The 22634-nt window shown below is 41.7% G+C and overlaps 1 protein-coding gene across 1 annotated transcript in view; it reads left to right on the forward strand.

Annotated features, from left to right (window-relative positions):
* Positions 1–22634, forward strand: part of GK5 (glycerol kinase 5) — a 29835-nt gene that overhangs the window by 995 nt on the left and 6206 nt on the right. Inside the window, exons 2-14 of the mRNA XM_077348775.1 lie at positions 3075–3168; positions 6213–6288; positions 8593–8686; positions 10264–10395; positions 11244–11319; positions 12193–12254; positions 12336–12409; positions 13050–13110; positions 15152–15278; positions 17140–17244; positions 19507–19601; positions 20709–20812; positions 22532–22591. Coding sequence (XP_077204890.1) covers positions 3075–3168; positions 6213–6288; positions 8593–8686; positions 10264–10395; positions 11244–11319; positions 12193–12254; positions 12336–12409; positions 13050–13110; positions 15152–15278; positions 17140–17244; positions 19507–19601; positions 20709–20812; positions 22532–22591 — 1160 coding nt within the window. The remainder of the gene's footprint in view (positions 1–3074; positions 3169–6212; positions 6289–8592; positions 8687–10263; positions 10396–11243; positions 11320–12192; positions 12255–12335; positions 12410–13049; positions 13111–15151; positions 15279–17139; positions 17245–19506; positions 19602–20708; positions 20813–22531; positions 22592–22634) is intronic.

The raw sequence follows: 22634 nt of genomic DNA on the forward strand, positions 1-22634 counted from the left end.
ACCGGTCCGTGGATCAGTCGGTACCAGGCGGCTCCTCTTGTCCTCCTCCCCGGCTGCTGCCTCTGGGGCTGCCCTGCCACTCTGCCGCCGGCTCACCTTTGGTGCTCTCCAGCAGCTGCCAGGGCTGGGCACTGCACAGCGGCTGCTGGCAGTGCCCCCCCTCGGCATGGCACTGCACAGCTGCTGTTGCTGGCAGTGCCCCCCAGCAGGCGGCGGGAAGTCAGGGGCACCAGCGGGAAAGCAAGTGGAGCAGGGGCTCAGGCAGCGGCAAAAGACTTGGCAAAAGACTACCCCCCCCCCCGGGCCTCAGTAAAATTGTCAAGCGTTGACTGATCCCCAGTGATAAAAAGGTTGGGGACCACTGGTGTAGAGTGTATCCTGAGTAGGTTAATTTGTAAATCCAAATTCATGGCCCATTCACAGTATCTAGGGTTACAAAGTAAGCCACGTTTTTGTAACCATAATCTTATGCTACGCTGTGCAATTTAAGAAACTGAAGTATAGGCCAAAGTTTGCTATGCAGTGAGGAGGGGAGAAGCACCTGGGCAAACCAACCAGTCTCTAATATTGTTTGCAAACCACTTTGTTTTGCTGTTTTGTGAGGTTGCTTTCCTTGTAATCAAAGTTCTCAAACCATATTGTAATAATCAAATCAACAATCAGAACTTTAAAAAATCAGTGTTGACACATACTTGATGGAAAGTTTTACGTTCTTTGCAAAAAGGGTTTGACCTAAAAGCAAATTTATAACAGTTAAAACAAATCTTTTATTCTGAAAGGAAGCATTCTAATTATGTGTGTATATATGTGTGTGTGTGTCTTGATTTATTTTGAATATATTTATATCTTCACTTTTTTCCGAGCATTGCAGGCTCCCTGACAGGTACTACTTGCTTTCTCCATGCCTCTTTTCTGATCTAAATAAGTAATTCCCAAAGCAGAAGTTCATAATTTGTACAGTAACAGTATCATATTTCTTCCAAATTGGATCCCAAGTTTTATTTGGGCTGTAACTTGCTGGTTAGGGATTTGGGTTTGTGGCGCAGGGTGGTAAGGCAGCCGACATGCTGTCTGAACCTCTGACCATGAGGCTGGGAGTTTGATCCCAGCAGCCGGCTCAAGGTTGACTCAGCCTTCCATCCTCCTGAGGTTGGTAAAATAAGTACCCAGCTTGCTGGGGGGTAAACGGTAATGACTGGGGAAGGCACTGGCAAACCACCCCGTATTGAGTCTGCCATGAAAACGCTAGAGGGCGTCACCCCAAGGGTCAGACATGACTCGGTGCTTGCACAAGGCAGGGGTGTCCAAACTGTGGCTTTCCAGATGTCCATGGACTGTAATTATTATGAACCTCTGCCAGCAAAGTACTAATAGGGGCTCATGGTAATTGTAGTCCATGGACAACTGGAGAACCACAATTTGGACACCCCTGCTCTAATGGAAGATTTTTCTCATACTTTCTGTTACCAAAGTTGCTGTGGAGAGCACACTGTAAGTTTTTCTGCATTCAAATGGGGAGCTGTGATGGTCTGAAGTAGCACAATAAAATCAGAGTCTAGTGGCAGCTTTAAGACCAACAAAGATTTATTCAAGATGTGAGCTCATGCCTTGAATAAATCTTTGTTGGTATTAAAAGAGCTGCTGGACTCTGATTTTATTGTTGCTTGCATTGTCTGTTTTCCTGTCCTTTAAATAGGCCAGTTCCTCTGAAGGTGTTGGCTTGCTAGCATTTAAAATTTTCCTTGCTGGGAGAATTCAAGTGTTTAATGGCAAGAGTTTAGGAATAACTTACCACTTATTGTCAGAATTCATACGCTACAGGGTCAGTTTACAGAGCCAGCAGTCCCCTCCAACTGCCCAGCTTCTGGGATTCTGTGGGGTCACAAGATGCATGAGCCCATCCTGCTTGATAAATTGCACATATCATGGTAACTGCATGTACAGCCCCCTCATGGAGGTACACATTTCCTTATAATCAGGATCTCCGTATCATCCAGGCTAGTCACACTGCAGGTCTTTATGACACTAAAGAATTCAAATGTAATTTAACCCCACTCTGATTTTTTTTCATTTCACTTCCCCCATTCTTTGTTGTTGTTCTACCTGTTGAGACTGGGTTATTCTGAAACAACAGGTTTAAAACAACATATTTTTCATTAATTAAGTTTATTAGCACACTGATCATTTAGAACAATTTGAATAAGTGGTGAAATCACTTTCTAATTTTAAGATGGGATTGGGTGGTTTTAAAAATAAATGTGAGGACAAAAAATAGGAGAGTCATCAAATATTTAGTTGCCCGTGAACTTAAAACCTCATGCTTTATACCAGCATTTCTTACCTACAGTTATGGAATTTATGTACAACTGTTTAAAGATGCTTTCTATGAAATGCCTGGTTTGTATTGTGTTCCTTCCATATTTATTGAGAATCCAACAAAAATTTTCCTTGGACATTCCTTTAAAGATGCCATAATTTTCTTCATTTCTTCTAAATGAAACTTTCATATACTCCAGCAGTTTATTTTGCAAATGTGAGGACAATAAGCTATTCCAGATGCCTTTTCTTCTCCAGTGGTTACACAGCAGGAATGTACCAAAGCCCTTCAAATGTTGTCATAAATTAAAAACACAATTAAAGTACAAAATATAAAATACATTGGTATTTAAGCAGTGTCAAGAACATGAGAGGTGGGGTAATTTGGCATGGGAAGCACTGTTTATTCTTTAAACTATTAGCTATTTGGTACTTCTCTTTGGATTAGGGTAGACCTATTGCAACTGATACTTTATTGTGCCTGTCCTCTTATATTGTAGGCATCTTTTAAAACCACATACAGTGGAGAAAAGAAGGTTAAAAGTTACCAAATAACCCCCTGCATGTGCCCAATTACACATAAGTTTCTCATTAACTTTGTTCATTATCAATATGTGTTAAAATAAATACAGAGAAAGGTCTTCTGGGTAGAAATTTTGTAATATAGGAAATAACATTGAGTGTAAGGCTGGCAAGGCCTTAACTTTTGTGGTTTTTCTGTTTGCCTCTTTGCTGAACATGTGTTTTACATTTACTAGGTAGAAGTACTTCATCCTCAGCCTGGTTGGGTGGAGCTGGACCCTGAAAATCTGTGGACACAATTTGTTGATGTGGTAAAAGAGGCAGTTCAAGGTAACAATATGACTTTGGTACTGAGGAGAAGCACATTTTTTGTACCATTCCCTTATCTCAGCACTCCTACTGTGAATAACCCCCAAAATGATTCCTGGGCTCAGGGAATTCATTTGAACAAAAGCTCATGTTTTGTTGCAGTAAGAAGGGGAAAGGGGCAAGACCCAAGTTTTCTGATACTTATGACAGTGTTTCTTAACTCCTGGGTGCCAAATAATTGTGACTTTCTAATGTCAGACTGAGCTCTAAAGAACGTGCTTATCTCAGCCTGAATGCGAATGAATGAATGAATGAATATATAAATATAAATATAAATATAAATATAAATATAAATATAAATATAAATATAAATATAAATATAAATATAAATATAAATATAAATATAAATATAAATATAAATATAAATATAAATATAAATATATAATTGCCATATCGGTGAATAAAAGAAGAATCCATGGTGGTACTTCTTTCACCTGAAATCACCATTAAATTATAGTGTTAGACATTCTTTGTTGCACTATGTTAGCAACTCTAGAATCTCCAGCTAGTAAAATAGCTAAGAATCTATAAAGGTTTTATACAGCAATTTATTGGATATACTAACCACTGTTAGTTAGGCAAGAATGTTGTTGTTGTTGTTGTTGTTAGGTGCGAAGTCATGTCCAACCCATTGTGACCCCATGGACAATGATCCCCCAGGCCTTACTGTCCTTTACCATTCCTCGAAGTCCATTTAATCGCACTAACTGCTTCAGTGACTCCATCCAGCCACCTCATCCTCTGTCGTCCCCTTCTTCTTTTGCCCTCAATCACTCCCAGCATTAGGCTCTTCTCCAGGGAGTCCTTCTTCCTCATGAGGTGGCCAAAATATTTGAGTTTCATCTTCAGGATCTGGCCTTCTAAGGAGCAGTCAGGGCTGATCTCCTCTAGGACTGACTGGTTTGTTCGCCTTGCAGTCCAAGGGATTTGCAAGAGTCTTTTCCAGCACCAAAGCCTCAATTCTTGGACGCTCGGCCTTCCTTATGGTCCAACTTTCACAGCCATACATTGCAACTGGGAAGACCATGGCCTTGACTAGACACACTTTTGTTGGCAGGGTGATGTCTCTGCTTTTTAGGATGCTGTCTAAATTTGCCATAGCTTTCCTCTCCAGGAGCAAGTGTCTTTTAATTTCTTTGCTGCAGTCCCCATCTGCAGTGATCTTGGAGCCCAGGAAAATAAAACCTGTCACTACCTCCATTTCTTCTCCATCTGTTTGCCAGGAATTGAGAGGGCCGGGTGCCATGATCTTCATTTTTTTGATGTTGAGTTGCAAGCCAACTTTTGCACTCTCCTCTTTCACCCAATCAAAAGGCTCTTTAGTTCCTCTTCGTGTTCTGCCATTAGAGTGGTATCATCTGCATATCTGAGGTTGTTGATATTTCTTCGTGTTCTGCCATTAGAGTGGTATCATCTGCATATCTGAGGTTGTTGATATTTCTCCCTGCAATCTAGATCCCAATTTGTGACTCATCTAACCCTGCCTTTCTCATGATGTGCTCCGCATACAAGTTAAATAGGCAAAGTGACAGTATACAGCCTTGCCAAAATCCTTTCTCAATTTTGAACCAATCAGTGATTCCATGCCCGGTTCTCACTGTTGCTTCTTGACCTGCATATAGGTTTCTCAAGAGACAGATAAGATGCTCTGGTATTCCCATCTCTTTAAGAACTTGCCAGGATTTGTTGTGCTCCTCACAATCAAAGGCTTTAGCATAGTCAATTAAGCAGAAGTAAATGTTCTTCTGGAACTCCCTAGCTTTCTCCATGATCCATCATATGTTGGCAATTTAATCTCTAGTACCTCTGCCTCTTTGAAATCCGGCCTGTACTTCTGGAGTTACACATATTGCTGGAGTTAGGCAAGATAATGACACAATATCGATAACCTTCATGAAGATACTTAAAAAGCAATTGTTAAGGTATTTCTGCAGCACTTGGTTACTATTAGTTCTGGGTTTCCTCTGGTCTCACTGAAAGACTACTAAAATACCCCTCAAGTTTGCAATTTTAAGTACATTTATAGACAAACTATTCTCATTGTAAAAGTTTATTTTTTAAATGAACAGCAATCTTTGAGGACAACGATTTTAGTGGAGTGGAGATAGAGTGGGGAAAGAACCCTATCTTGGTACCTTTCTGCTGAACTAACATGCATCAAACTCTTTGTGACTAAAAGTGAATAAAGGATTACACTTGTTCTGTGATGCATGCTGTTTACTGTTCCATTATTTTTTTTTTGTTCTTCTTTTCTGTCAAGGAGCCCCCCCCTTTCCCTGGGAGCCCCACTTACCTCCTCTCCCGATGTTGGCCAGGGGCAGACTGGAAACGATTGCTCCAGATTTCCCCTGGCTGGGGTTTTGGGGGCGGGTGATGGGCCTGCTGTCCGGAAATGAAGTCACCTCCTGGTCCCTGCCTACCTGCCCAATTATTAAAAGCACAAGCTGTTACAGATACGTGACGTTTATTAGAAATTTAGAAATATCAGTGTATCAATGTGTTAGCAAGCAACATAGTTCTCTAAAATCAAATAGCACATAAAACAGTAAATACTATTTAGTTGCATCAAACAGTATAACCTTACTTGTATGCAACATGCAAATAAAGGCCTTAGCTCAAGCATCTTTCTACATTGCTGCAGCACTTCATAGGTGTAGACCCTCAAAATTCAAGCCACCTTTTGGTCTTCAAATTCTTAGGCCAATTATAGTTTTCAGCCTGAGTCAGACAATGACAGTGAACCAATCGGAACACATCCTGGTTAGAATCTAGAAAATTACCTCACAGCTCTAATTCCCCCCTCCCATTCTGCAACTCACCAGTTCCTACTTAGAGCCAATTAGCCCTTTCCATACTCGAAGATAAGAGGCCTGTGGATTGCATCAGCCCAGTTAGTAACACCTTGCAAGATGGAAGCAATTAGACAAGATGTACATTAACCCTTGAGAAGAGGAATAAGGATTGCTTTGCCTGACATTTTCTTTCTTTTTGTCTCCCCCTTTTAGCTGCAGGAATTAAAATGAATCAGATTTCTGCACTAGGACTTGCAACACATCGTGCAACTTTCCTTACATGGAACAGGTATGAAAAGGACACCCTGCTTCTGACACACATCTCCTACTGCTGTATTTTGTCTGTAAATGTAGATATCATTAAACAGTATAACATGAAGTAGGGTTGACTGTATGGTAGCTCAAAAGGTACCTGTTTGATTGAGCTGCCAAATAATAATGATTGATAAATCTTTAATTTATAAATGAACCCCCCCTAAATTATGTTAATTAAAAAGTCACAACTGTTGTGAAACAGTGAAATTGAACTCAAGCCTAGTATAACCAATTATCTGTAGCTAACTAGAGGCAAAGCTCTGTTGCCCTCAGGGATGCAATGGGCGCCTACCATGGAGAAGCCCTGCCACTGAAGAAAGCCCAGTGAACTGGAGGACACGGGAGAGCAGATTCTTCACTTGCTGGTGCAGGGCTAGTGAGTGGGCCTAGCTTTCTTCCTGCTCCCAGGTGGGCTGAAAGCTTCAGGAGAGTGAAGGCCCAGCTGGCGAGCAGAGCTACCAAGGCTCATCTCCTGGCAGGAAGGAGGAAAATGAGGAGAGGGGCAGGGAAGGCTTGCCTCAGTTGGCCCTTGGTGAGGGACTGCCCTATCCCTATTGTTCAGTATCCCCCACTAAGGGCCAATTTGTGTGGGTTTTACCCAGTGCATCATCTGTACACAAACCGGGTATTATTAGAGCTAAAGACAGAGAAACATAAATCCATGTCAGTGTTGTTCAAGACATCCAGCATCTTTTCTTGGCTCTTATTTGGAATCCCCTCAGGTAGCATACAAAGTTACAAAACATTGTTCAAATCAAAACCAAATGGAAATTGCAACTATAAAAGATAAGCTTTCAGTGCAGTTATGGTTACAGCAGTGGTTCTCAACCTGGGGGTCGGGACCCCTTTGGGGGTTGAACAACCCTTTCACAGGGGTTGCGGAAGGGCAAGCAGCTTGGGCGGGGGGGTGCTGCCACTGTTGCCGTTCCTCCTGCAGGCAGAAATTTTATGGGTGGGGGTCACCACAACATGAGGAATTAAAGAGGCGCGACATTAGGAAGGTTGAGAACCACTGGGTTAGAGGCTGGTGATAATGGCTCCTTAATGAAGTGTGTACATGTGTGTACATGTAGCATTAGTCCTGTAGGGCTAGGTTGCTCCTACTTATTTCTGTGCTAGCAGATGACCCACCTGATAAAATGCTGTTTCATAATATTGACTGCCTCCTGCATGAAGTCATTGACTTGGCAAACCTAAGCCAGGTAAATGACTTTATTTGCTAGTCTATAATCCTATATGTGGATGTATAAGGTCACAAATTTAAAGGTCAGAAAATTTCAGGGGACCAAATGGATCTGTTGCTTTCCCCAAAACTCAGATCAAGCCCTGGAGGAGGTTTTACATGTGTACTTTCCTCATGCTTCTGGGAAATATCTCAGTTAACAAATATACGTATACAGGCACTAATATGACTACTAGGTCTGAGAGTTCAAAATGGCTTGTCTAGTCTCCAAAACATGTGTAGTTGTTTTACATTGAAGACAAATTATCCCTAATATCAGATGTGCTGGTGTGGAATTAAAACCTCCCTACATTCTCAAATATATAAGAAAGGAAGATTGGACTTCATTTTCCTTCACCTGCATTTGTTGACCCTCTTTCTTTTATCTTGAATAAACAACTTAATTGAAATTTGTGCTGACTGGTGAATGTGCACCACAGAAAGCTCTCCCGTGTTCCAGACTAACTCACTTATTTGTGTTACTCAGACTCCATAGGGAATAAATTGGGGAATCATAGAGTTGGAAGGGGCCAGTGCAAGATCAGCCTAAAGCATCCATGAGAAGTATTTGTCCAACCTCTCCTTAAAGACTGCCAGTGAGGGGGAGCGCACCACCTCCTTAGGCAGTTGATTCTACTGCTGAACTACTCTGTGAAAATTTTTTCCTGATATCTAGCCAGTATCATTCTATGTCAGAAAGGACCCATCCAAACTTCCCAGTCCATTTCTACAGTTGTTTGAGAAATTAGTGCTTAGGACATTTATTTTGCAAAATTCTGAAGTGAGAAAACAGATGTATTGTTTTATAATTTAGGTTTCCTAGCTCTTAACGTATATTTGTGAAGGGTTGGGGTAGCATGTGAACGTAGGTCTCTGGATCAAAATACAAATTTAGCCTCGAACTTGATGGTGACACCTTAGCCAAGCCAACATCTTGGCCTGAGCCTTACTCCAACCCTAACTCTGTACTATGGATTTATGTATATATGTATAATGACATCCTTGGTGACAAGTCTGTTGAGTGCTTACAAATTCATCTCTGTTTTGCTTTTTCAGGGAAACAGGGAAACCTTTTCATAATTTCATAAGCTGGCAAGATCGGAGGGCTGCTGACCTTGTAAAATCCTGGAACAGATCTTTCTTAATGAAGGTGAGGTTATCCATGTGCATTTACTAATATTAAGAAAAGACAGGTGTAAGGAGATCTGTGAAAGATGCACTGGACACAATGCACCATGAGGAAAATTGGGATGTTTTGCAAAGTAGCCAGCAATCAGCACTCTGTACATACAAATGTATGATTAATTAAACGGGGCTATTGCATTTCCAGTCTGTCTTCCAGTGCTCCATATTCTCCCCCTCCCCCTTTTTTGGGTCTTGTTCATATTGAAGGCTGTTTCCTCAGCATTCTCTACGGCAGAGGTAGTCAACCTGTGGTCCTTCAGATGTTCATGGACTACAATTCCCATGAGCCCCTGCCAGCGTTTGCTGGCAGGGGCTTATGGGAATTGTAGTCCATGAACATCTGGAGGACCACAGGTTGACTACCCCTGCTCTATGACATGCTTCCCTGGGACTCTAGTTGCAATTCCCACACCAGGAGAAAACTATATACTTCCAACAGCTCTCCTCTTCCTGATGCTTGTTAATTAACAGCCAGGCTGAACAACTCGTGAAGAATCAGGAGTGGATTTTTTTTTCTCCCTTGGAATGGAAGATCTGCAGCTGTGTACTATTACTGCAGATAAATTCCTGGGGTGATCATATGTTGAAAGGACTTTGTTCTTTAATTCTAAGTGTGGATGGGTTAGGAGGGAACTGTGAAAAGAAAGATACTTTGGATAGCATTTTCTGGAAAATCAGTGAGTTAATTTTGATGTAATTACCTTCTAAGCTTTGGTCCTTAATTTCAGGTATATAATAAAATGACAAGCCATAGCTATAATATTCGGGAAGAAAGGCACTCTATCTACTCACAGAGACACTACTTTAAGGGGTGTGTGAGGAAGAGAACAGGCTACTGTTGACCATTAACAGTTAAACTCAGTAGTGAAATTAGAGCCAGAGTTTAGTCAGTTCTCTTTGTGTTTGTGTGTTTGGGGGGTATATTTTGTTTATCTCTTTTCATTCCCTTTCATTTTATCAACTTCACCAATCATGATTGCTGGCCAAAGGCAGAGGAAGAAAAGTTTGCCTTCCAATTCTCTCAGATCTTCTGTGTTTATTTATTTATATTTCAACTTCTAGGCCGTTCCTCCTTGAGACCGAGCTAGAAGTAAAGCTTAACAAATCCCAGAAATTGTCAATAAAATATTTGTGTTGTTTATTTAGTCTTTGATGGAAAACTTGGCTCGTTTTTGTTTTAACTGAAAATTGCCATTGCATGTAACAATTATTTGGAAGCTTGCTTACATCAACAGGATCTGCAGTGAATCAGTGAGACTCACTTCTAAGTAATTATGCATAGAATCAGGCAGTTACTGGCTTTCTTAGGGAATTAGTGCCAAGAATGTTCTACATGTTTCTGCTATTCCAGGTAGTGTGCTGTGTGTACATTTTTTGTTAAAACAAGGGCTGTCTTGAATGCTGTGTCTTGTACATTTTCCTTAAGTGCTACTGTTCTCACCACATACATTATGTATTCGGGTAATATTTAAGCAATCTTTTTGACCAAAGCACTGCAGAAGATTGCCAGATATTTATACAAATAATCTTTGTTTGGAACAGGCAGTCCATGGCTTCTCTTCACTGCTACACTTTTTCACTCGGATTGAATTATTTTCGGTGGCAAGTACACTTACTTTCACAACTCAGCACATCTCTTTAAGGCTGGCTTGGGTTTTACAGCATATACCTGAGGTAAGCATGCCTGTTGTCCAGCCGTTCTTTATGCTAGGTGCTGGGTTGGCGTTCCTTTGCTGCTGGAGGAGGCTAAGAGAGACCAGCTACTTAGCCCTGCCCTTCTTTGTGTGTGAGGCACTGAAAGAGCTTGTACAACAGCCCACATTCACAGTCTTAATGACATGGTTCAAGTCAATCAAAGTCCTTCCTCCAAGGACTTTGATTGACCTGAACCATATCATTAAGATTGTTAGTATGGGCTGTTATATTATTACATTAGTGTAGAGTAACTTTTACTGTAAGCTGCATTGGGTCCCAGTTTGTAGAAAGGTGGTATGACAGCAATTAAAACTAACAATCTTTCTTGAGAGGTGTAAAAGGTTCAGTGTTTATTACTCCAATATAAATTTTAAAATGTGTCAAATGGGTCATGCAATTGGCACTGAAATATTACATTTTGTCCTATTTAGCTTACTGAAATAATTATGTTGTATATTTAAGCATGCAGCTTGCTGAATTCTTTCTCCGAGCCAAGAAAAGTTTATAGGTATGAGCAATTAAAATAGTCTGAGAAGTAGTAGTTGTGATTTTTAGCTGGATAAACTCAGGGTAGCCTTGTGGTTGAAATAGAAGCCTTGACTACTTTTGCACCCCTCCCTGTGGTTGTGAATCCAGAAATTGACAACATCATTACCCCCTCCCCATTATGATGGGTCAGTAAACCGACCGTGAGCTCCTGCAGAAGAACTTTTAGCTAAAGTAAAGAATCAGTTTGATGTTTGAAATAGAAATGGCAGCTTTTTTTTTTTTTAATGCGGTTACATACTTAACCATCTCACAATAAAATGTGGTCTGTTTATTTTCAGGTGGAACAAGCTATAAAAGATGATAATTGCTGTTTTGGGACAGTGGACACGTGGCTATTGTATAAACTCACTAAAGGTGAGAATGGTTACAAACAGAGAGAGTAGAGAGAAAAACTGCATACCGAATTTGCTTAAATCTTAGTTCAAAAAGCTGAAAGCTGCAATGTTATGCCTCTGCCCATTCTTCCTGAATTTTTCTTAAAATACTATAAGCTTGCCTCACTTACTTGTATTTCCTTCACAGATTCATTCTTAGTTTCTAACTACTTCTGCCTTCTTATATTACTGTCCTGTCAGTCTGACTTGGAGCCAAACTAGATGTTATGGTCATAGTTATGTTGGTTTATTCATATCTGTCCTGTTGGCATGCAAAGTGGAGCCTAAAACAAAAGGAGTATGTGGGGCAGGGAAGCTGAACTAGCCTGTTTTCTTAGCCTTCCTCCCTGCGGTCCACCCTGCAAGGCAGCTTTTCCCCAGCATGGCTCACTATCAATGCTGTAGCTAGACTGAGGGAGGGAGGAGTTCAGAGGCCACTTCTGATTTAAAATCAGCTCTTCACAATGACTTCATTCATAATTGGAGGATGTGTGATTAAAGCAATACACTGTCATGTCTAGTTTGGCCCTTAGACCATAGCCCTATGGGCAAAGAGGCAGTCATCTCAAGAATCCAACACAGTAAGCAAATGGTTGATGGATCAAGGTATTCACTCTTGTAGCAGAATGTTAATCTGATGAGTATCTTTCTACTCAAAGTTTAAGAATTGTCTTCTAAGGAGATTACTGTAAATAAATAGCCTGAATATTAGTGGGGAGGGGAGTGGGAATTGTTTCTTGAACAGAAATACTAAGTAATATATAGCTCTCCAAAGTTGAGTTTATGGATTATCAATGCAATTTTCTTTTGTGTTTTGGGGTATCTGGTCTTATTTGTTCCTTTCAATATTCAGGTGCAGTGTATGCTACAGATTATTCAAATGCAAGTTCCACAGCATTTTTTGACCCATTTAAGGTATGAGTAGTTAACTATACAAAGCTGTTCTGGGGATCACTATGTATTGCTTTTTACTCCTTTTTATGCATGTGATTTCAGCTGCAGTGGAGTGTGGTTCTTGGCAAGTTATTTTCCATACCAATATCAATTTTTCCTCCAGTAATGGATACAAGGTAAGACTAGGACCGATGTCTAGTGAATATGTGTGTAATTTTCTTTGACAAACCCCACAAACATTGACATTTCTATAAAAACCAACATAGTAAGAGTCTGATTCAAGTCTGATTCAAAATATATATGCCTATTTTTCACATCTGTGTATTTATTGGGGCAAGTATTTGAAAATGGAGGAGGGTAGGAAAATATCACTAATATTCTCAGAAGTAGAAGCTGCCCTTAATCTTATCAGAACTTCAGAGCTAATCTGGGTTGCCCATAGTCTGTGCTTACAAACCATCTCTGCTAATTTCTTGCCTTGAAAACCTCACGGAGGCTGATTTCGCGTAGGTAGAAAAGGCCAGGAGCACAATCATATGGCACCGGGGCTAATCCCTGCTTCCATATGACGTTGCTGCTGGGGGAGGCCTCTCCGGGTCCTTGCACAAAGACACAACATAGTGGACCAGGTCTGCCAGCGGCAACCAGGAGCAGCCCCCGCAGTGCGGAATGGACTAAAGTGGAACTTCACGGAGCAGCAATGAACTGGTTGTGGCTTTGTCAGCAGTCTTTACTTTTAGGTTCATGGTTAAAACTGAGTTTCTGCAGCTTTGTTTATTGTCTTGAGAAAAATAACCATTAAACTTTTATTTAAAGCCACGTGTTTGGATTGGTTGATGCTGAAATATTTGGAGAGCCCATTACAGTAACAGCTTTGGTGAGTGAACACTTTTTCTCTTCTCACATCTTTTTAGAAAAATATTTCGATCAGATTCCCTACAGAGTGAAATGTGTTAGTCCACGTGTTACAGTGGAATTTCAAGCTGCAGGTAAATTCACTTTTGTTCTATCCTGGCAGACTAAAATAACCTGGAGGTCTTCTGATTCCAGGGCGGAATAACAACTATTTTTATTCAGGATCATTGGTCCCCTGGAATGTGTCATGCTTATTCTGTACATTTTTCTTGAGTCCTTGTACTGCCCTAGTTGCTGGATTTTTATTCAAATACTAATTCCTGCATTACTGCTCTGGACCTTGTATAAAAGTGTTTTTTTTTAACCCAGTTTGATATGTTTTTCCCACCAATTTCAAACTTGCCTTTTCATGTTTTCTGGATTTATGTCTTAATATATAAGCATTTCCCCCCTAAATCAAAAGGAAATCTCTGTATCCTACTATCATGTAAAATGTATACCTTCTAAACTATTAATTGTAGCAAGGTTGTTGCTCCTTTTTTGTCTACAGGTTGAAATGCAGACTGCAGTTTGTCTACAGTTTGAAAAAATTGCATTTTTCCCTTAGTGATATGTATCAGTTTAATTGTAAATTAGAAGAGGGAAACAGTAAGCATTAAAAGGCATCTAAAATAGTTCTACCTCACATTTATTTTTGTTTCAAGGTCGTTTAAGGTAATAGTTAAAATGTTACATTAAAATCAACTCAGTTGTTTAGATATGGGATCAATTGTAGGTAAAAATGCATAGTGGGAAGAGTACAGTGGGAAGAGTACAGTGATCCATTCCAATGGCCAAGTAGTTTGACTTTGCAGAAACAAACAACATAGACAGGAGTAAGGATGCCAGACTACAGGGGGGGGGGGGGCTGAGGATTCCCTAGAATTACAGCTCATTTCAGGACTACAGAGATCAGCTCCCCACGAGAAAATGGAGGCTTAGGAAGGTGCAGCCTTTAGCATTGCTCTCCACAGACGTCCATGTGCTCTTCAGGCTCTTGTCAGGAGTTTCCCAACCTGGAGTTGGCAGCCATTACTCCCCAACCCCACCGGTTGTCAGGGAAGATCTGGCAACCCTAAGCAGGAACTTTGCCCACCAGTTCTATTTTCTCAACAAATATGGCAAGAGTGCCAAAGTCCAGTTTTGAAATCTGCACTTTGTTCACAGAAATCATTAAAGCTGCTTCCTCCACAATTAAATTTAATCAACTAGTGACACTGAAAAGTCTTACAAATTTAGTCCCAGATATAGCAGTGGATACCACAATGCTTCAACTGGCATGAGTCTTCACCACTGAAGGCTCCTCTGCTGCCTAAAACTGTAGGTGGAGGGTTCCTTTGAGAACAGTGTGATATGCAACATGGGAGGCTGGAGCCAGAAGAGGGCACATTACTAGGCTGTACTCTGACTCATGCAAGGGGTCGGTGTTGTCACGCTCTGTCAGGAACAGTGTTGCAGTTTCAGGGCCCACTGCTGTTCCCTTGCATGTCCTCCCCCACCTGCCTGCTTGCAGGTACTCCATCATGCATGTTTCTAGCCATATATACCTAGCATGTGTATTGCTACATACATCTGTGTTTGTAGCCATCTGTGAACCTTGGCAGTGAAAGGGCACATGAAGGGGTAGGGGAAGGAGGTATAGGTCTGTGAATGGCATGAGTGAGGAAAGAGGTCCCTAGGCAGACTCTGCTTTGTTGTTATTGTTATGTGCGAAGTCGTGTCCGACCCATCGCGACCCCATGGACAATGATCCTCCAGGCCTTCCTGTCCTCTTAGGGGCACCCTAAAACTGGAACTGACCTTCAGTACAGTTCCTGTAAATTCTCTTGACTGTAGACACCTCACTCGATGTTGCTTCCAGGAGTATTCCTTACTATTTGCAGCTTGGTGCTATTTCTTCTGAAAGAAGGGTTTTGTGTGGATATTCTAAGTTAACTAAGAAAATAGTCCATAGTTTATATTCTAATGTCATCCAGACCACTGATCTTTACCAGAGAGTTTTCCATTCTCCTTTTACATCATAGGTGGCAGACCAGCAGGCAGCCATGTTTGGCGAGTGCTGTTTTAATCCAGGTGATGTTAAGGTCACCATGGGGACTGGCTCATTCTGGGATATCAATACTGGAAGTAGAGTTCATGTATCTAGGACAGGTAAGCTTGTATATTTACATACAGAGTTAGTGGTGGATTGAAATGATTTTTCTCATTTTCATTTCTAAAATATTGCCCTTGTTATGTAATAAAGGTCAAATGATAAACATCAGAATGTATGAAAACATTTACCAATTAGTCTGGGAACTAAAAATAAGCCTGTTACAATTGGGTTGGGAGTTAAGCTTCCTGGGTGGAGACTACCTAAAGGCTCATTCTGTACACATTGGATAATAGACTTTCAACATGCTTTTGCAACTGGATACTTAGATAGTCCAGCCTCCCTGCTAGGTAGGACTCCCACCACCTCTGAATGGTTCCCAAGGCTTTCAAGATCCAGAGGCAGTCTTGAGGCCTGTCAGGGAATTAACAGGAGACTTGACTCAGCCCAGAGCCAAGAAACTACAATACAGAATTTTTGTAGAGTAAAACAAGGCAAGACATGTGTTATGATTTGGCTTGTTCAAGAACTAGACAAAAAGTTTTTAAAATTATATTGTATTTATTAAGGTGCACAAGAGCCTCTTGTGGCGCAGAGTGGTAAGGCAGCCGTCTGAAAGCTTTGCCCATGAGGCTGGGAGTTCAATCCCAGCAGCCGGCTCAAGGTTGGCTCAGCCTTCCATCCTTCCGAGGTCGGTAAAATGAGTACCCAGCTTGCTGGGGGGTAAACGGTAATGACTGGGGAAGGCACTGGCAAACCACCCCGTATTGAGTCTGCCATGAAAACGCTAGAGGGCGTCACCCCAAGGGTCAGACATGACTCGGTGCTTGCACAGGGGAAACCTTTACCTTTAAGGTGCACATAGATAAATTATTATTCTAAGCAGCGAAAAATAACATTGTGAAATTTCTCTTGCTAACACAATATACTTACTGAAGCACAAAGAATGGTAAGGTTCTGAAGCAGCGTTTCAAAAGTCCAGAGTCAAACCACATCCAGGTTGCAGGTACAACAAAGTTGCACAAAGGTTTGATGAGGGTCTGACACAGGTTTGACAAAATGGTGTTACAAATTAAGATTCTTATGGCTTTTCCCCATGTGGGGCTCTAAACACATAAACCAATCAGAAGTATCTGCCAATTTATTAATAAGCCAGTAGAATTACTGATGCCAGGGCAGGAGACACAAGAAAGGCCAAGTCCTAGACCAGGAGATGGAATGCTGACTTCATCCAGACATAAACCCATTTCCCAAAACAAGTTAATTGGGTACATCTGCAACTCATTACATTATCAGTTGATTGTCAAAGCAATGGAAAGGTTTTTGCCTATCTCTAGACCCCACTCTCTCTTAAGCTCTTTTTCTTCTGTACTCCTGCTGCACTCTCTCCCATCTCTTCCCACTTTTTCCTCATATCCACCTGTTTCAACATACCCTTCCTATAATTTCTGTATTTTCTCTCCCCTATTTTCCACTCTCTCCCTAGCCCTTTCTCTCTTTCTCCTTCCTCAAAATGCTGCTTTCCCAAAACCTTCAGTGATGCAGAGAGTTCCAAGCCCCAGGTCACAATGCCTTGTTTGCTAAGCAATCCATATTGCCAAATGCAATCATGTAACGTGTTGCAAGATCTTGGTGTTGTTTAAGTTCCCACAGTTAGCAGGGTTTATTAAGGAATTACTATACTTGAGACAGAGACGGGAGCTGACTACATGCCTGACCTCACCATCCTAACTAACAGTCTTCTTGTTGCCCCCTGCAGGGTTTTCTTCTCTTCTTCTTTGTACACCAGACATTGTCTATTCCAACATTTTAGTTCTGGGATTTTTTCTGCAAACGGATAAACAATTTATTAAATAACATTTTCATTTCACTGAAGAACATTTCTTCAGGTCATTTATCAACTGAGGTTTGTACTTTTAGGCTTATATCCATTGGTTGGATGGAAGATTGGGAAAGAGCTGACCTACTTAGCAGAAGGCAATGCTTCGGATACTGGGAATACTATAAAATGGGCTCAGGACTTAGGTGAGTAGCTTCATGAGGCTATCAATAATGTTGGATGTAAAATGCCATCTATAATTGCATCATAAGCTTCCAGATAACAGGATATGCAAGTTTTGCTTTATTAATTCAATTTCAACGTTTTTTTATGTTTTGATGCTGAAGCCACTTAAAACATCACGTTGTGTTAAAAGCTTAAGACAAATATTAATTAAGAGTGTTCTTTATTACAAAACATAAACTGAACAAAATAGTGTGTAGCGTGAACTTAGACTATTTTCGCGCAAGAAATCTGTTCCTGGGCAGCCTTCAAATATTGGCTGCATCCTGAGGCTGTCCAGTAGCTGGGTCGAGTTTTGGCCATTTTTAACTTGCAATTTCGGGAATCGCCAAAATCACACATCCCTAAATTGCACATTGGACAGGCTTGGACGGAGCAGCAGCCCAAAATGCTGCAGGAGCCCCTGCCCCGCCCAGATTAAAGGCACTGAAATCAATGTGCAGACCACTGTGCGGGGGCCTCGGAGAGATGGGTGGGGCACCCACAAGGCCGGTGGAGAACACCAGGGACAAGCCACCTCACTCGGACCCACAGTTGGACCCGAGGGGCGAGGAACAGGACAAAGCAGGGGGATGCCAAGGGAGGGACAATGGAGGAGCCAGGAGAAGTCACAGTGAGGTAGCAGCTGCGGAGGGAACGAAAGACGGAGACGCGCGGGGGGGGGGAGCCTGACTTACCTGCAGGGGCACTTATCAGGAAGCGACTGGGTCATGGGAAGTGGGAAGCCTTAGCCAGCCCAGGGGAGGGGAAGGTTGAGGTGGTGGGAAGACACAGGAACACAGCTCCCTAATTGACATCCCACAGCCAGGGGCTAATGAGAGAGTAGAAAATGCCAGAGACCTGCTGAAGAAAGCAGCATACTCACTTGGGCTGAAATGGGTGGAAATGGGTGATGCCCAAAGGGAGGGGACACAGGAAGGGGAAGTGGGCACAGCAGTATAAGAGCAAGGGGGAAAATAAAAGGGTAGAAGTGCACAGGCGGGTGTGGTAGTTTAGGGAAGAAGGGAAAAGCTGGAAGCTGTGAGAGTGCATCTTTTGTCAGAATAAAAAGACTTGCTAGCTACAAGCCAACCCTGCATCTGTCTTTGTGACTTAGAAGAGGGCTTTGAAATGGCTGAAGGGGACCTGTCTCCTGACATCACATGCATTCCTAAATTGTGCGTCTCAATCATGAGCAACCAGTGAGCAACGAGGGATAAGCCTGTATGGAGGGAGAAATGTGTGATAGTCTTGGCAGCTTTGTCCTGTGCTTGCACCCGCCCTCCCCTCTCCATTTCCTAATCTGAGTATTTTTTTTAATGGTGCTGTGTGCGAAGCTACATTGTCAAAGATAAAATAAAATCTTCTTTAAAGTGTCCATGGTCTTTTTGGGATCAGGTAGACAAAACACAGCCCTTAAACACAGGGAGGGGAAGGGTGATCAGGCAGCCTTCTCCAGATCATACAGGGTCTAAACACCTTGTTTTTAAGCCAACCATTAACACAAAATGTCTTTTTGGGCTCCATGTTTAGTGTCTCAGAAAATCCACCCAGACTGAAATAAAGTAAAAAAATATATATACAAATCCCAAAAAAGGGGGTGGGAATGCTGTATTGTTCTGGTGTTTCTCCATAGCAATGCGGCAGTGTAGATTTTTATTTTTAAAAATGCATCTGTGTTGTGGCATTACCGCACAGCAATGTAGCCTTTAAACAAAAAAAAAAATAATGAGGCGGGAGGGGGGGAAGTTTCAGTCCACGAGATAACTGCTCCCTGTGAGAAGGGCTGGAAATATGAGATTTATCACCCTGCATTTGCAAGCAGGAAACCACTCGCATTCTGTCCCTCCGTGCGGAAATGGTCTTAATATTAATTAATTTTTGGTGGATGAAAAGAAATCTTTTTAGGTTTCATTGACTGACACTTTTATCACATTCAGAAGGTGGGAGGGGTGTGGTAAAGAATGCTTGCAATGATGCAAAGGTACAATGTATATTGTAATCAGCTTGATTAGAGCAAAGGATAAATGTTTGGGGCCAGAAGGGTAGCATTTGTAGCGAGATAAGAATCCTATGTGCGTATTCAACCTTGGGGATCCATTGTTCAGACCTCGTGAATTAACTCAAGTCCAGCAATCTCACGTTGGTATTTCCCCTTGAAGCTTCTTTCCCATCCCAGTGATGCAATGCTGACGGAAGGATAAGGATGCAGAAATCAATCTCTGTCTCTTGTATGCTTCCAACAGATCTTTTTACCAATGCTGAAGAGACATCCAGTATGGCATATAGCCTGGTCAATTCAGGAGGAGTTTGCTTTGTTCCATCTTTCAGTGGACTGCAGGTAAAATTGATGTCCTTTATTATTAAACTTTGCAAAATGTACATTGGTCTGTTGGAAATCAGATTTGTTATCTCTGACTCTTTTCATAGTGATTAGACCTTATTCTAATGTGTGTGTTTGTATAATTCACACAAGCATAGTTTTGGATTGTCAGATGGTATATCCTAAAAGCCCCCCAACCATTTATGGGGATAGATATTTATTTATTAGATTTATATATCACCCTCATGATGAACAACACTAAACAGTAACAATGATATAGGTTAAAATAAATAATATTTTAAAACCATTTAAAACCATACCTGTAACTAGCATCAATAAATTATTATTTCTAGCACACTTCCATTCAAATTGGGATGTTTTCTTGGGGAGTGTTTTACTGGGGGGGGATTTTATGTTATTGTTTTACTGAAGTCCTCAGTTACTTTAGAGACTTGTGGCAAATACGGAATTTGCTTTCAGAACTGCTGACGCTTGAGCCACTTCTTGTCAGACTCTCAAAGAGCCAGCTTGGTGTAGTGGTTAGGAATGCAGACTTCTAATCTGGCAAGCTGGGTTTGATTCCCCGCTCCTCCCCATCATGCAGCCAGCTGGGTGACCTTGGGCTCACCACAGCACTGATAAAGCTGTTCTGACCAAGCAGTAATATCAGGGCTCTCTCAGCCTCACCCACCTCACAGGATATCTGTTGTGGGGAGAGGAAAGGAAACACAGTTATAAGCTGTGTTGAGACTCCTTCTGGTAGAGAAAAGCGGCATATAAGACCCAGCTCTTCTTCTTCAAAAGTACCTGTTCAATAGCGTTGCCAGGTCCTCTCTGATCACTGGTGGGAGATGAGAGATTGAGTTGCCAGATCCAGGTAAGGAAGCTCCTGGAGGTTTGGGGATGGAGCCTGCAAGGACAGGGACAGGGGTAAAATGCCATAGAGTCCACCCTCCAAGGCATCCATTTTCTCCAGGGGAACGGTTCTCTGTAGTCTGGAGATGAGCTGTAATTCCAGATGATCCCCAGGTCCCACCTGGAGGCTGGCAAAATACTTTTCTAAGATACCATTTTCATGCATATCTTTATGCCTTCATTATGAATATCTTCATACCTTTATTTTAGATCCCAGTGAACGATCCTTGTGCTTGTAGTTCTTTTATGGGGATCACATCCTCCACCACCAAAAGCCATCTTGTTCGAGCTATGTTGGAATCGATTGCTTTCAGGTACTGAGCTAACTGTGCCCAGCAATAATGTGATGTGGTATCAGCTACCATTGTATCATGCTTCCTTGGGAGGTGGCGGGTTCTACATCTACATCTGAGCCTTCGGGGAGGGCGGTATATAAATCTAAATAAATAAATAAATCTTTGGAAATTTTTAAACAGAGGCTGAATAGCCATCAGATGTAGAGGCTGATTCTGTGAAGGTTCAAGGAGGTGGCAGGTTACAGTGGATGAGCGACAGGGTTGTGAGTGTCCCAGGAAGTCCCTTCCAACTCTATTATTCTTTGATTCTATGATTCTAGGTTACCTGCGAGTGCTGTTACTGTCTGAGGACTTGGTTTTAGTATTGTGATTTTAATTGTAAACTGCCTCAAGCAGAATGGTGAAGAGATGGCATAGAACTAGCCTTCCTAAACAAATGCATATTGTAGCTGAACTCTGATTTTCCTTTCCCCCACATTATTACTCATACACTTTAGTATCAGAAATCCAGGAAACCATGTTGTCATCATGTTAAGCTATTTACTAAGCACCAGTATCTCTGGTTCCTATGGAGTTGTGAGTTGCAGGAAAATTATACCAGATGCTAAAGTGCCTTGTCTGGGCTTCTGTACGGTTGTATGTACTTGAACACCTGTACACAAAAGTCCAGTTATTAGTAAAGCATGCAGTTGAAATGCATATAGAGGTCATGGCAGGCAGACAGGCATGCACGCGCACGCACACACACATACATAGAGTGTCTGCTTCATAGAAGACCAGAATGTCAGAAACTAGAGGGATTCTTGTTGTAATCCCTCATCCCCATACTTATCTTCACTGTGCCTGGCTTTGATGTGATGTCCTTCCTAATCTCAGTTACTTTTTTCATGCCCAAAAAGACATTTTTCTTTGCATCTTTCAGTGTTCTGCATGCAACTCATCTAGAATCTCTATATGTACTTAGAACCTTGCTGCTCATTGTACCATACTTCTGTATTGAAAACAGCTGCTAGAGCAGTGGTTCTCAACCTTGGGGTCGGGACCCCATTTGGGGTTGCCTGGCCCCTTCCCTGTGGTTGCCAGGTTGTCCGCCGCAGTGGCAGTGAGTGGAGGCAGGCGGTGGCAACTGGAGGCAGGTGGTGGCAGTGGGCGGGCGGCAGAGGCGGCAGTGCCAGCCTCAATTGTTGTGCACATGCGCACGCTGCTACTGCACCAGCCACTGCTGAAGTTGGGGTCACGGCAAAGAAAAGGTTAAGAACTGCTGTGCTAGAGCATCTCTGAAAATGAGTTGCCTTTCTCCTTACTGCCTGGTTTTAAAGCTGAGCAACCAGAATTTCAATTCAACTGTGGCATCACCACAGACAGTATGCAGAGGCTGGTGAATAATAAAACTCTTCATAATAACCATGGCTATGTTAACCCTAAGTACTGTGAATTTAGGTTGATGAGAATACCCAATGGATCCTGTACTGTTGAGATACTATTTCCTATTTCCCCATACTTAGTAAATATTATTACTTGTGCCCCTTTCTATTACAGACAGGAAATATAGGTACTGTAAAGATTTGCACACTCAATTTGTTTTGTAATAGCTCTCTTAAGCCTTTTGTGAAATCTTAATTATCTAGCTAATTTTAATCAAACTGTGGTGTCTTGATCATAAAAATTGCACACTGTGCTTCTGTAGTGAATATCGCATGTATGTAAATATTTTCTTTTTTTTAAATTTTCTGCAAGAAATAAGCAGTTATATGAAACCATCACAAGAGAGGTGGATGTTCCAACTACGTACATTCGGTATGTATTATGTGAAGTTGTACATTTATTGCTGAGTTTGTAA

This window comes from Paroedura picta, chromosome 8, assembly GCF_049243985.1.
Source record: "Paroedura picta isolate Pp20150507F chromosome 8, Ppicta_v3.0, whole genome shotgun sequence".
Classification (NCBI taxonomy): domain Eukaryota; kingdom Metazoa; phylum Chordata; class Lepidosauria; order Squamata; family Gekkonidae; genus Paroedura; species Paroedura picta.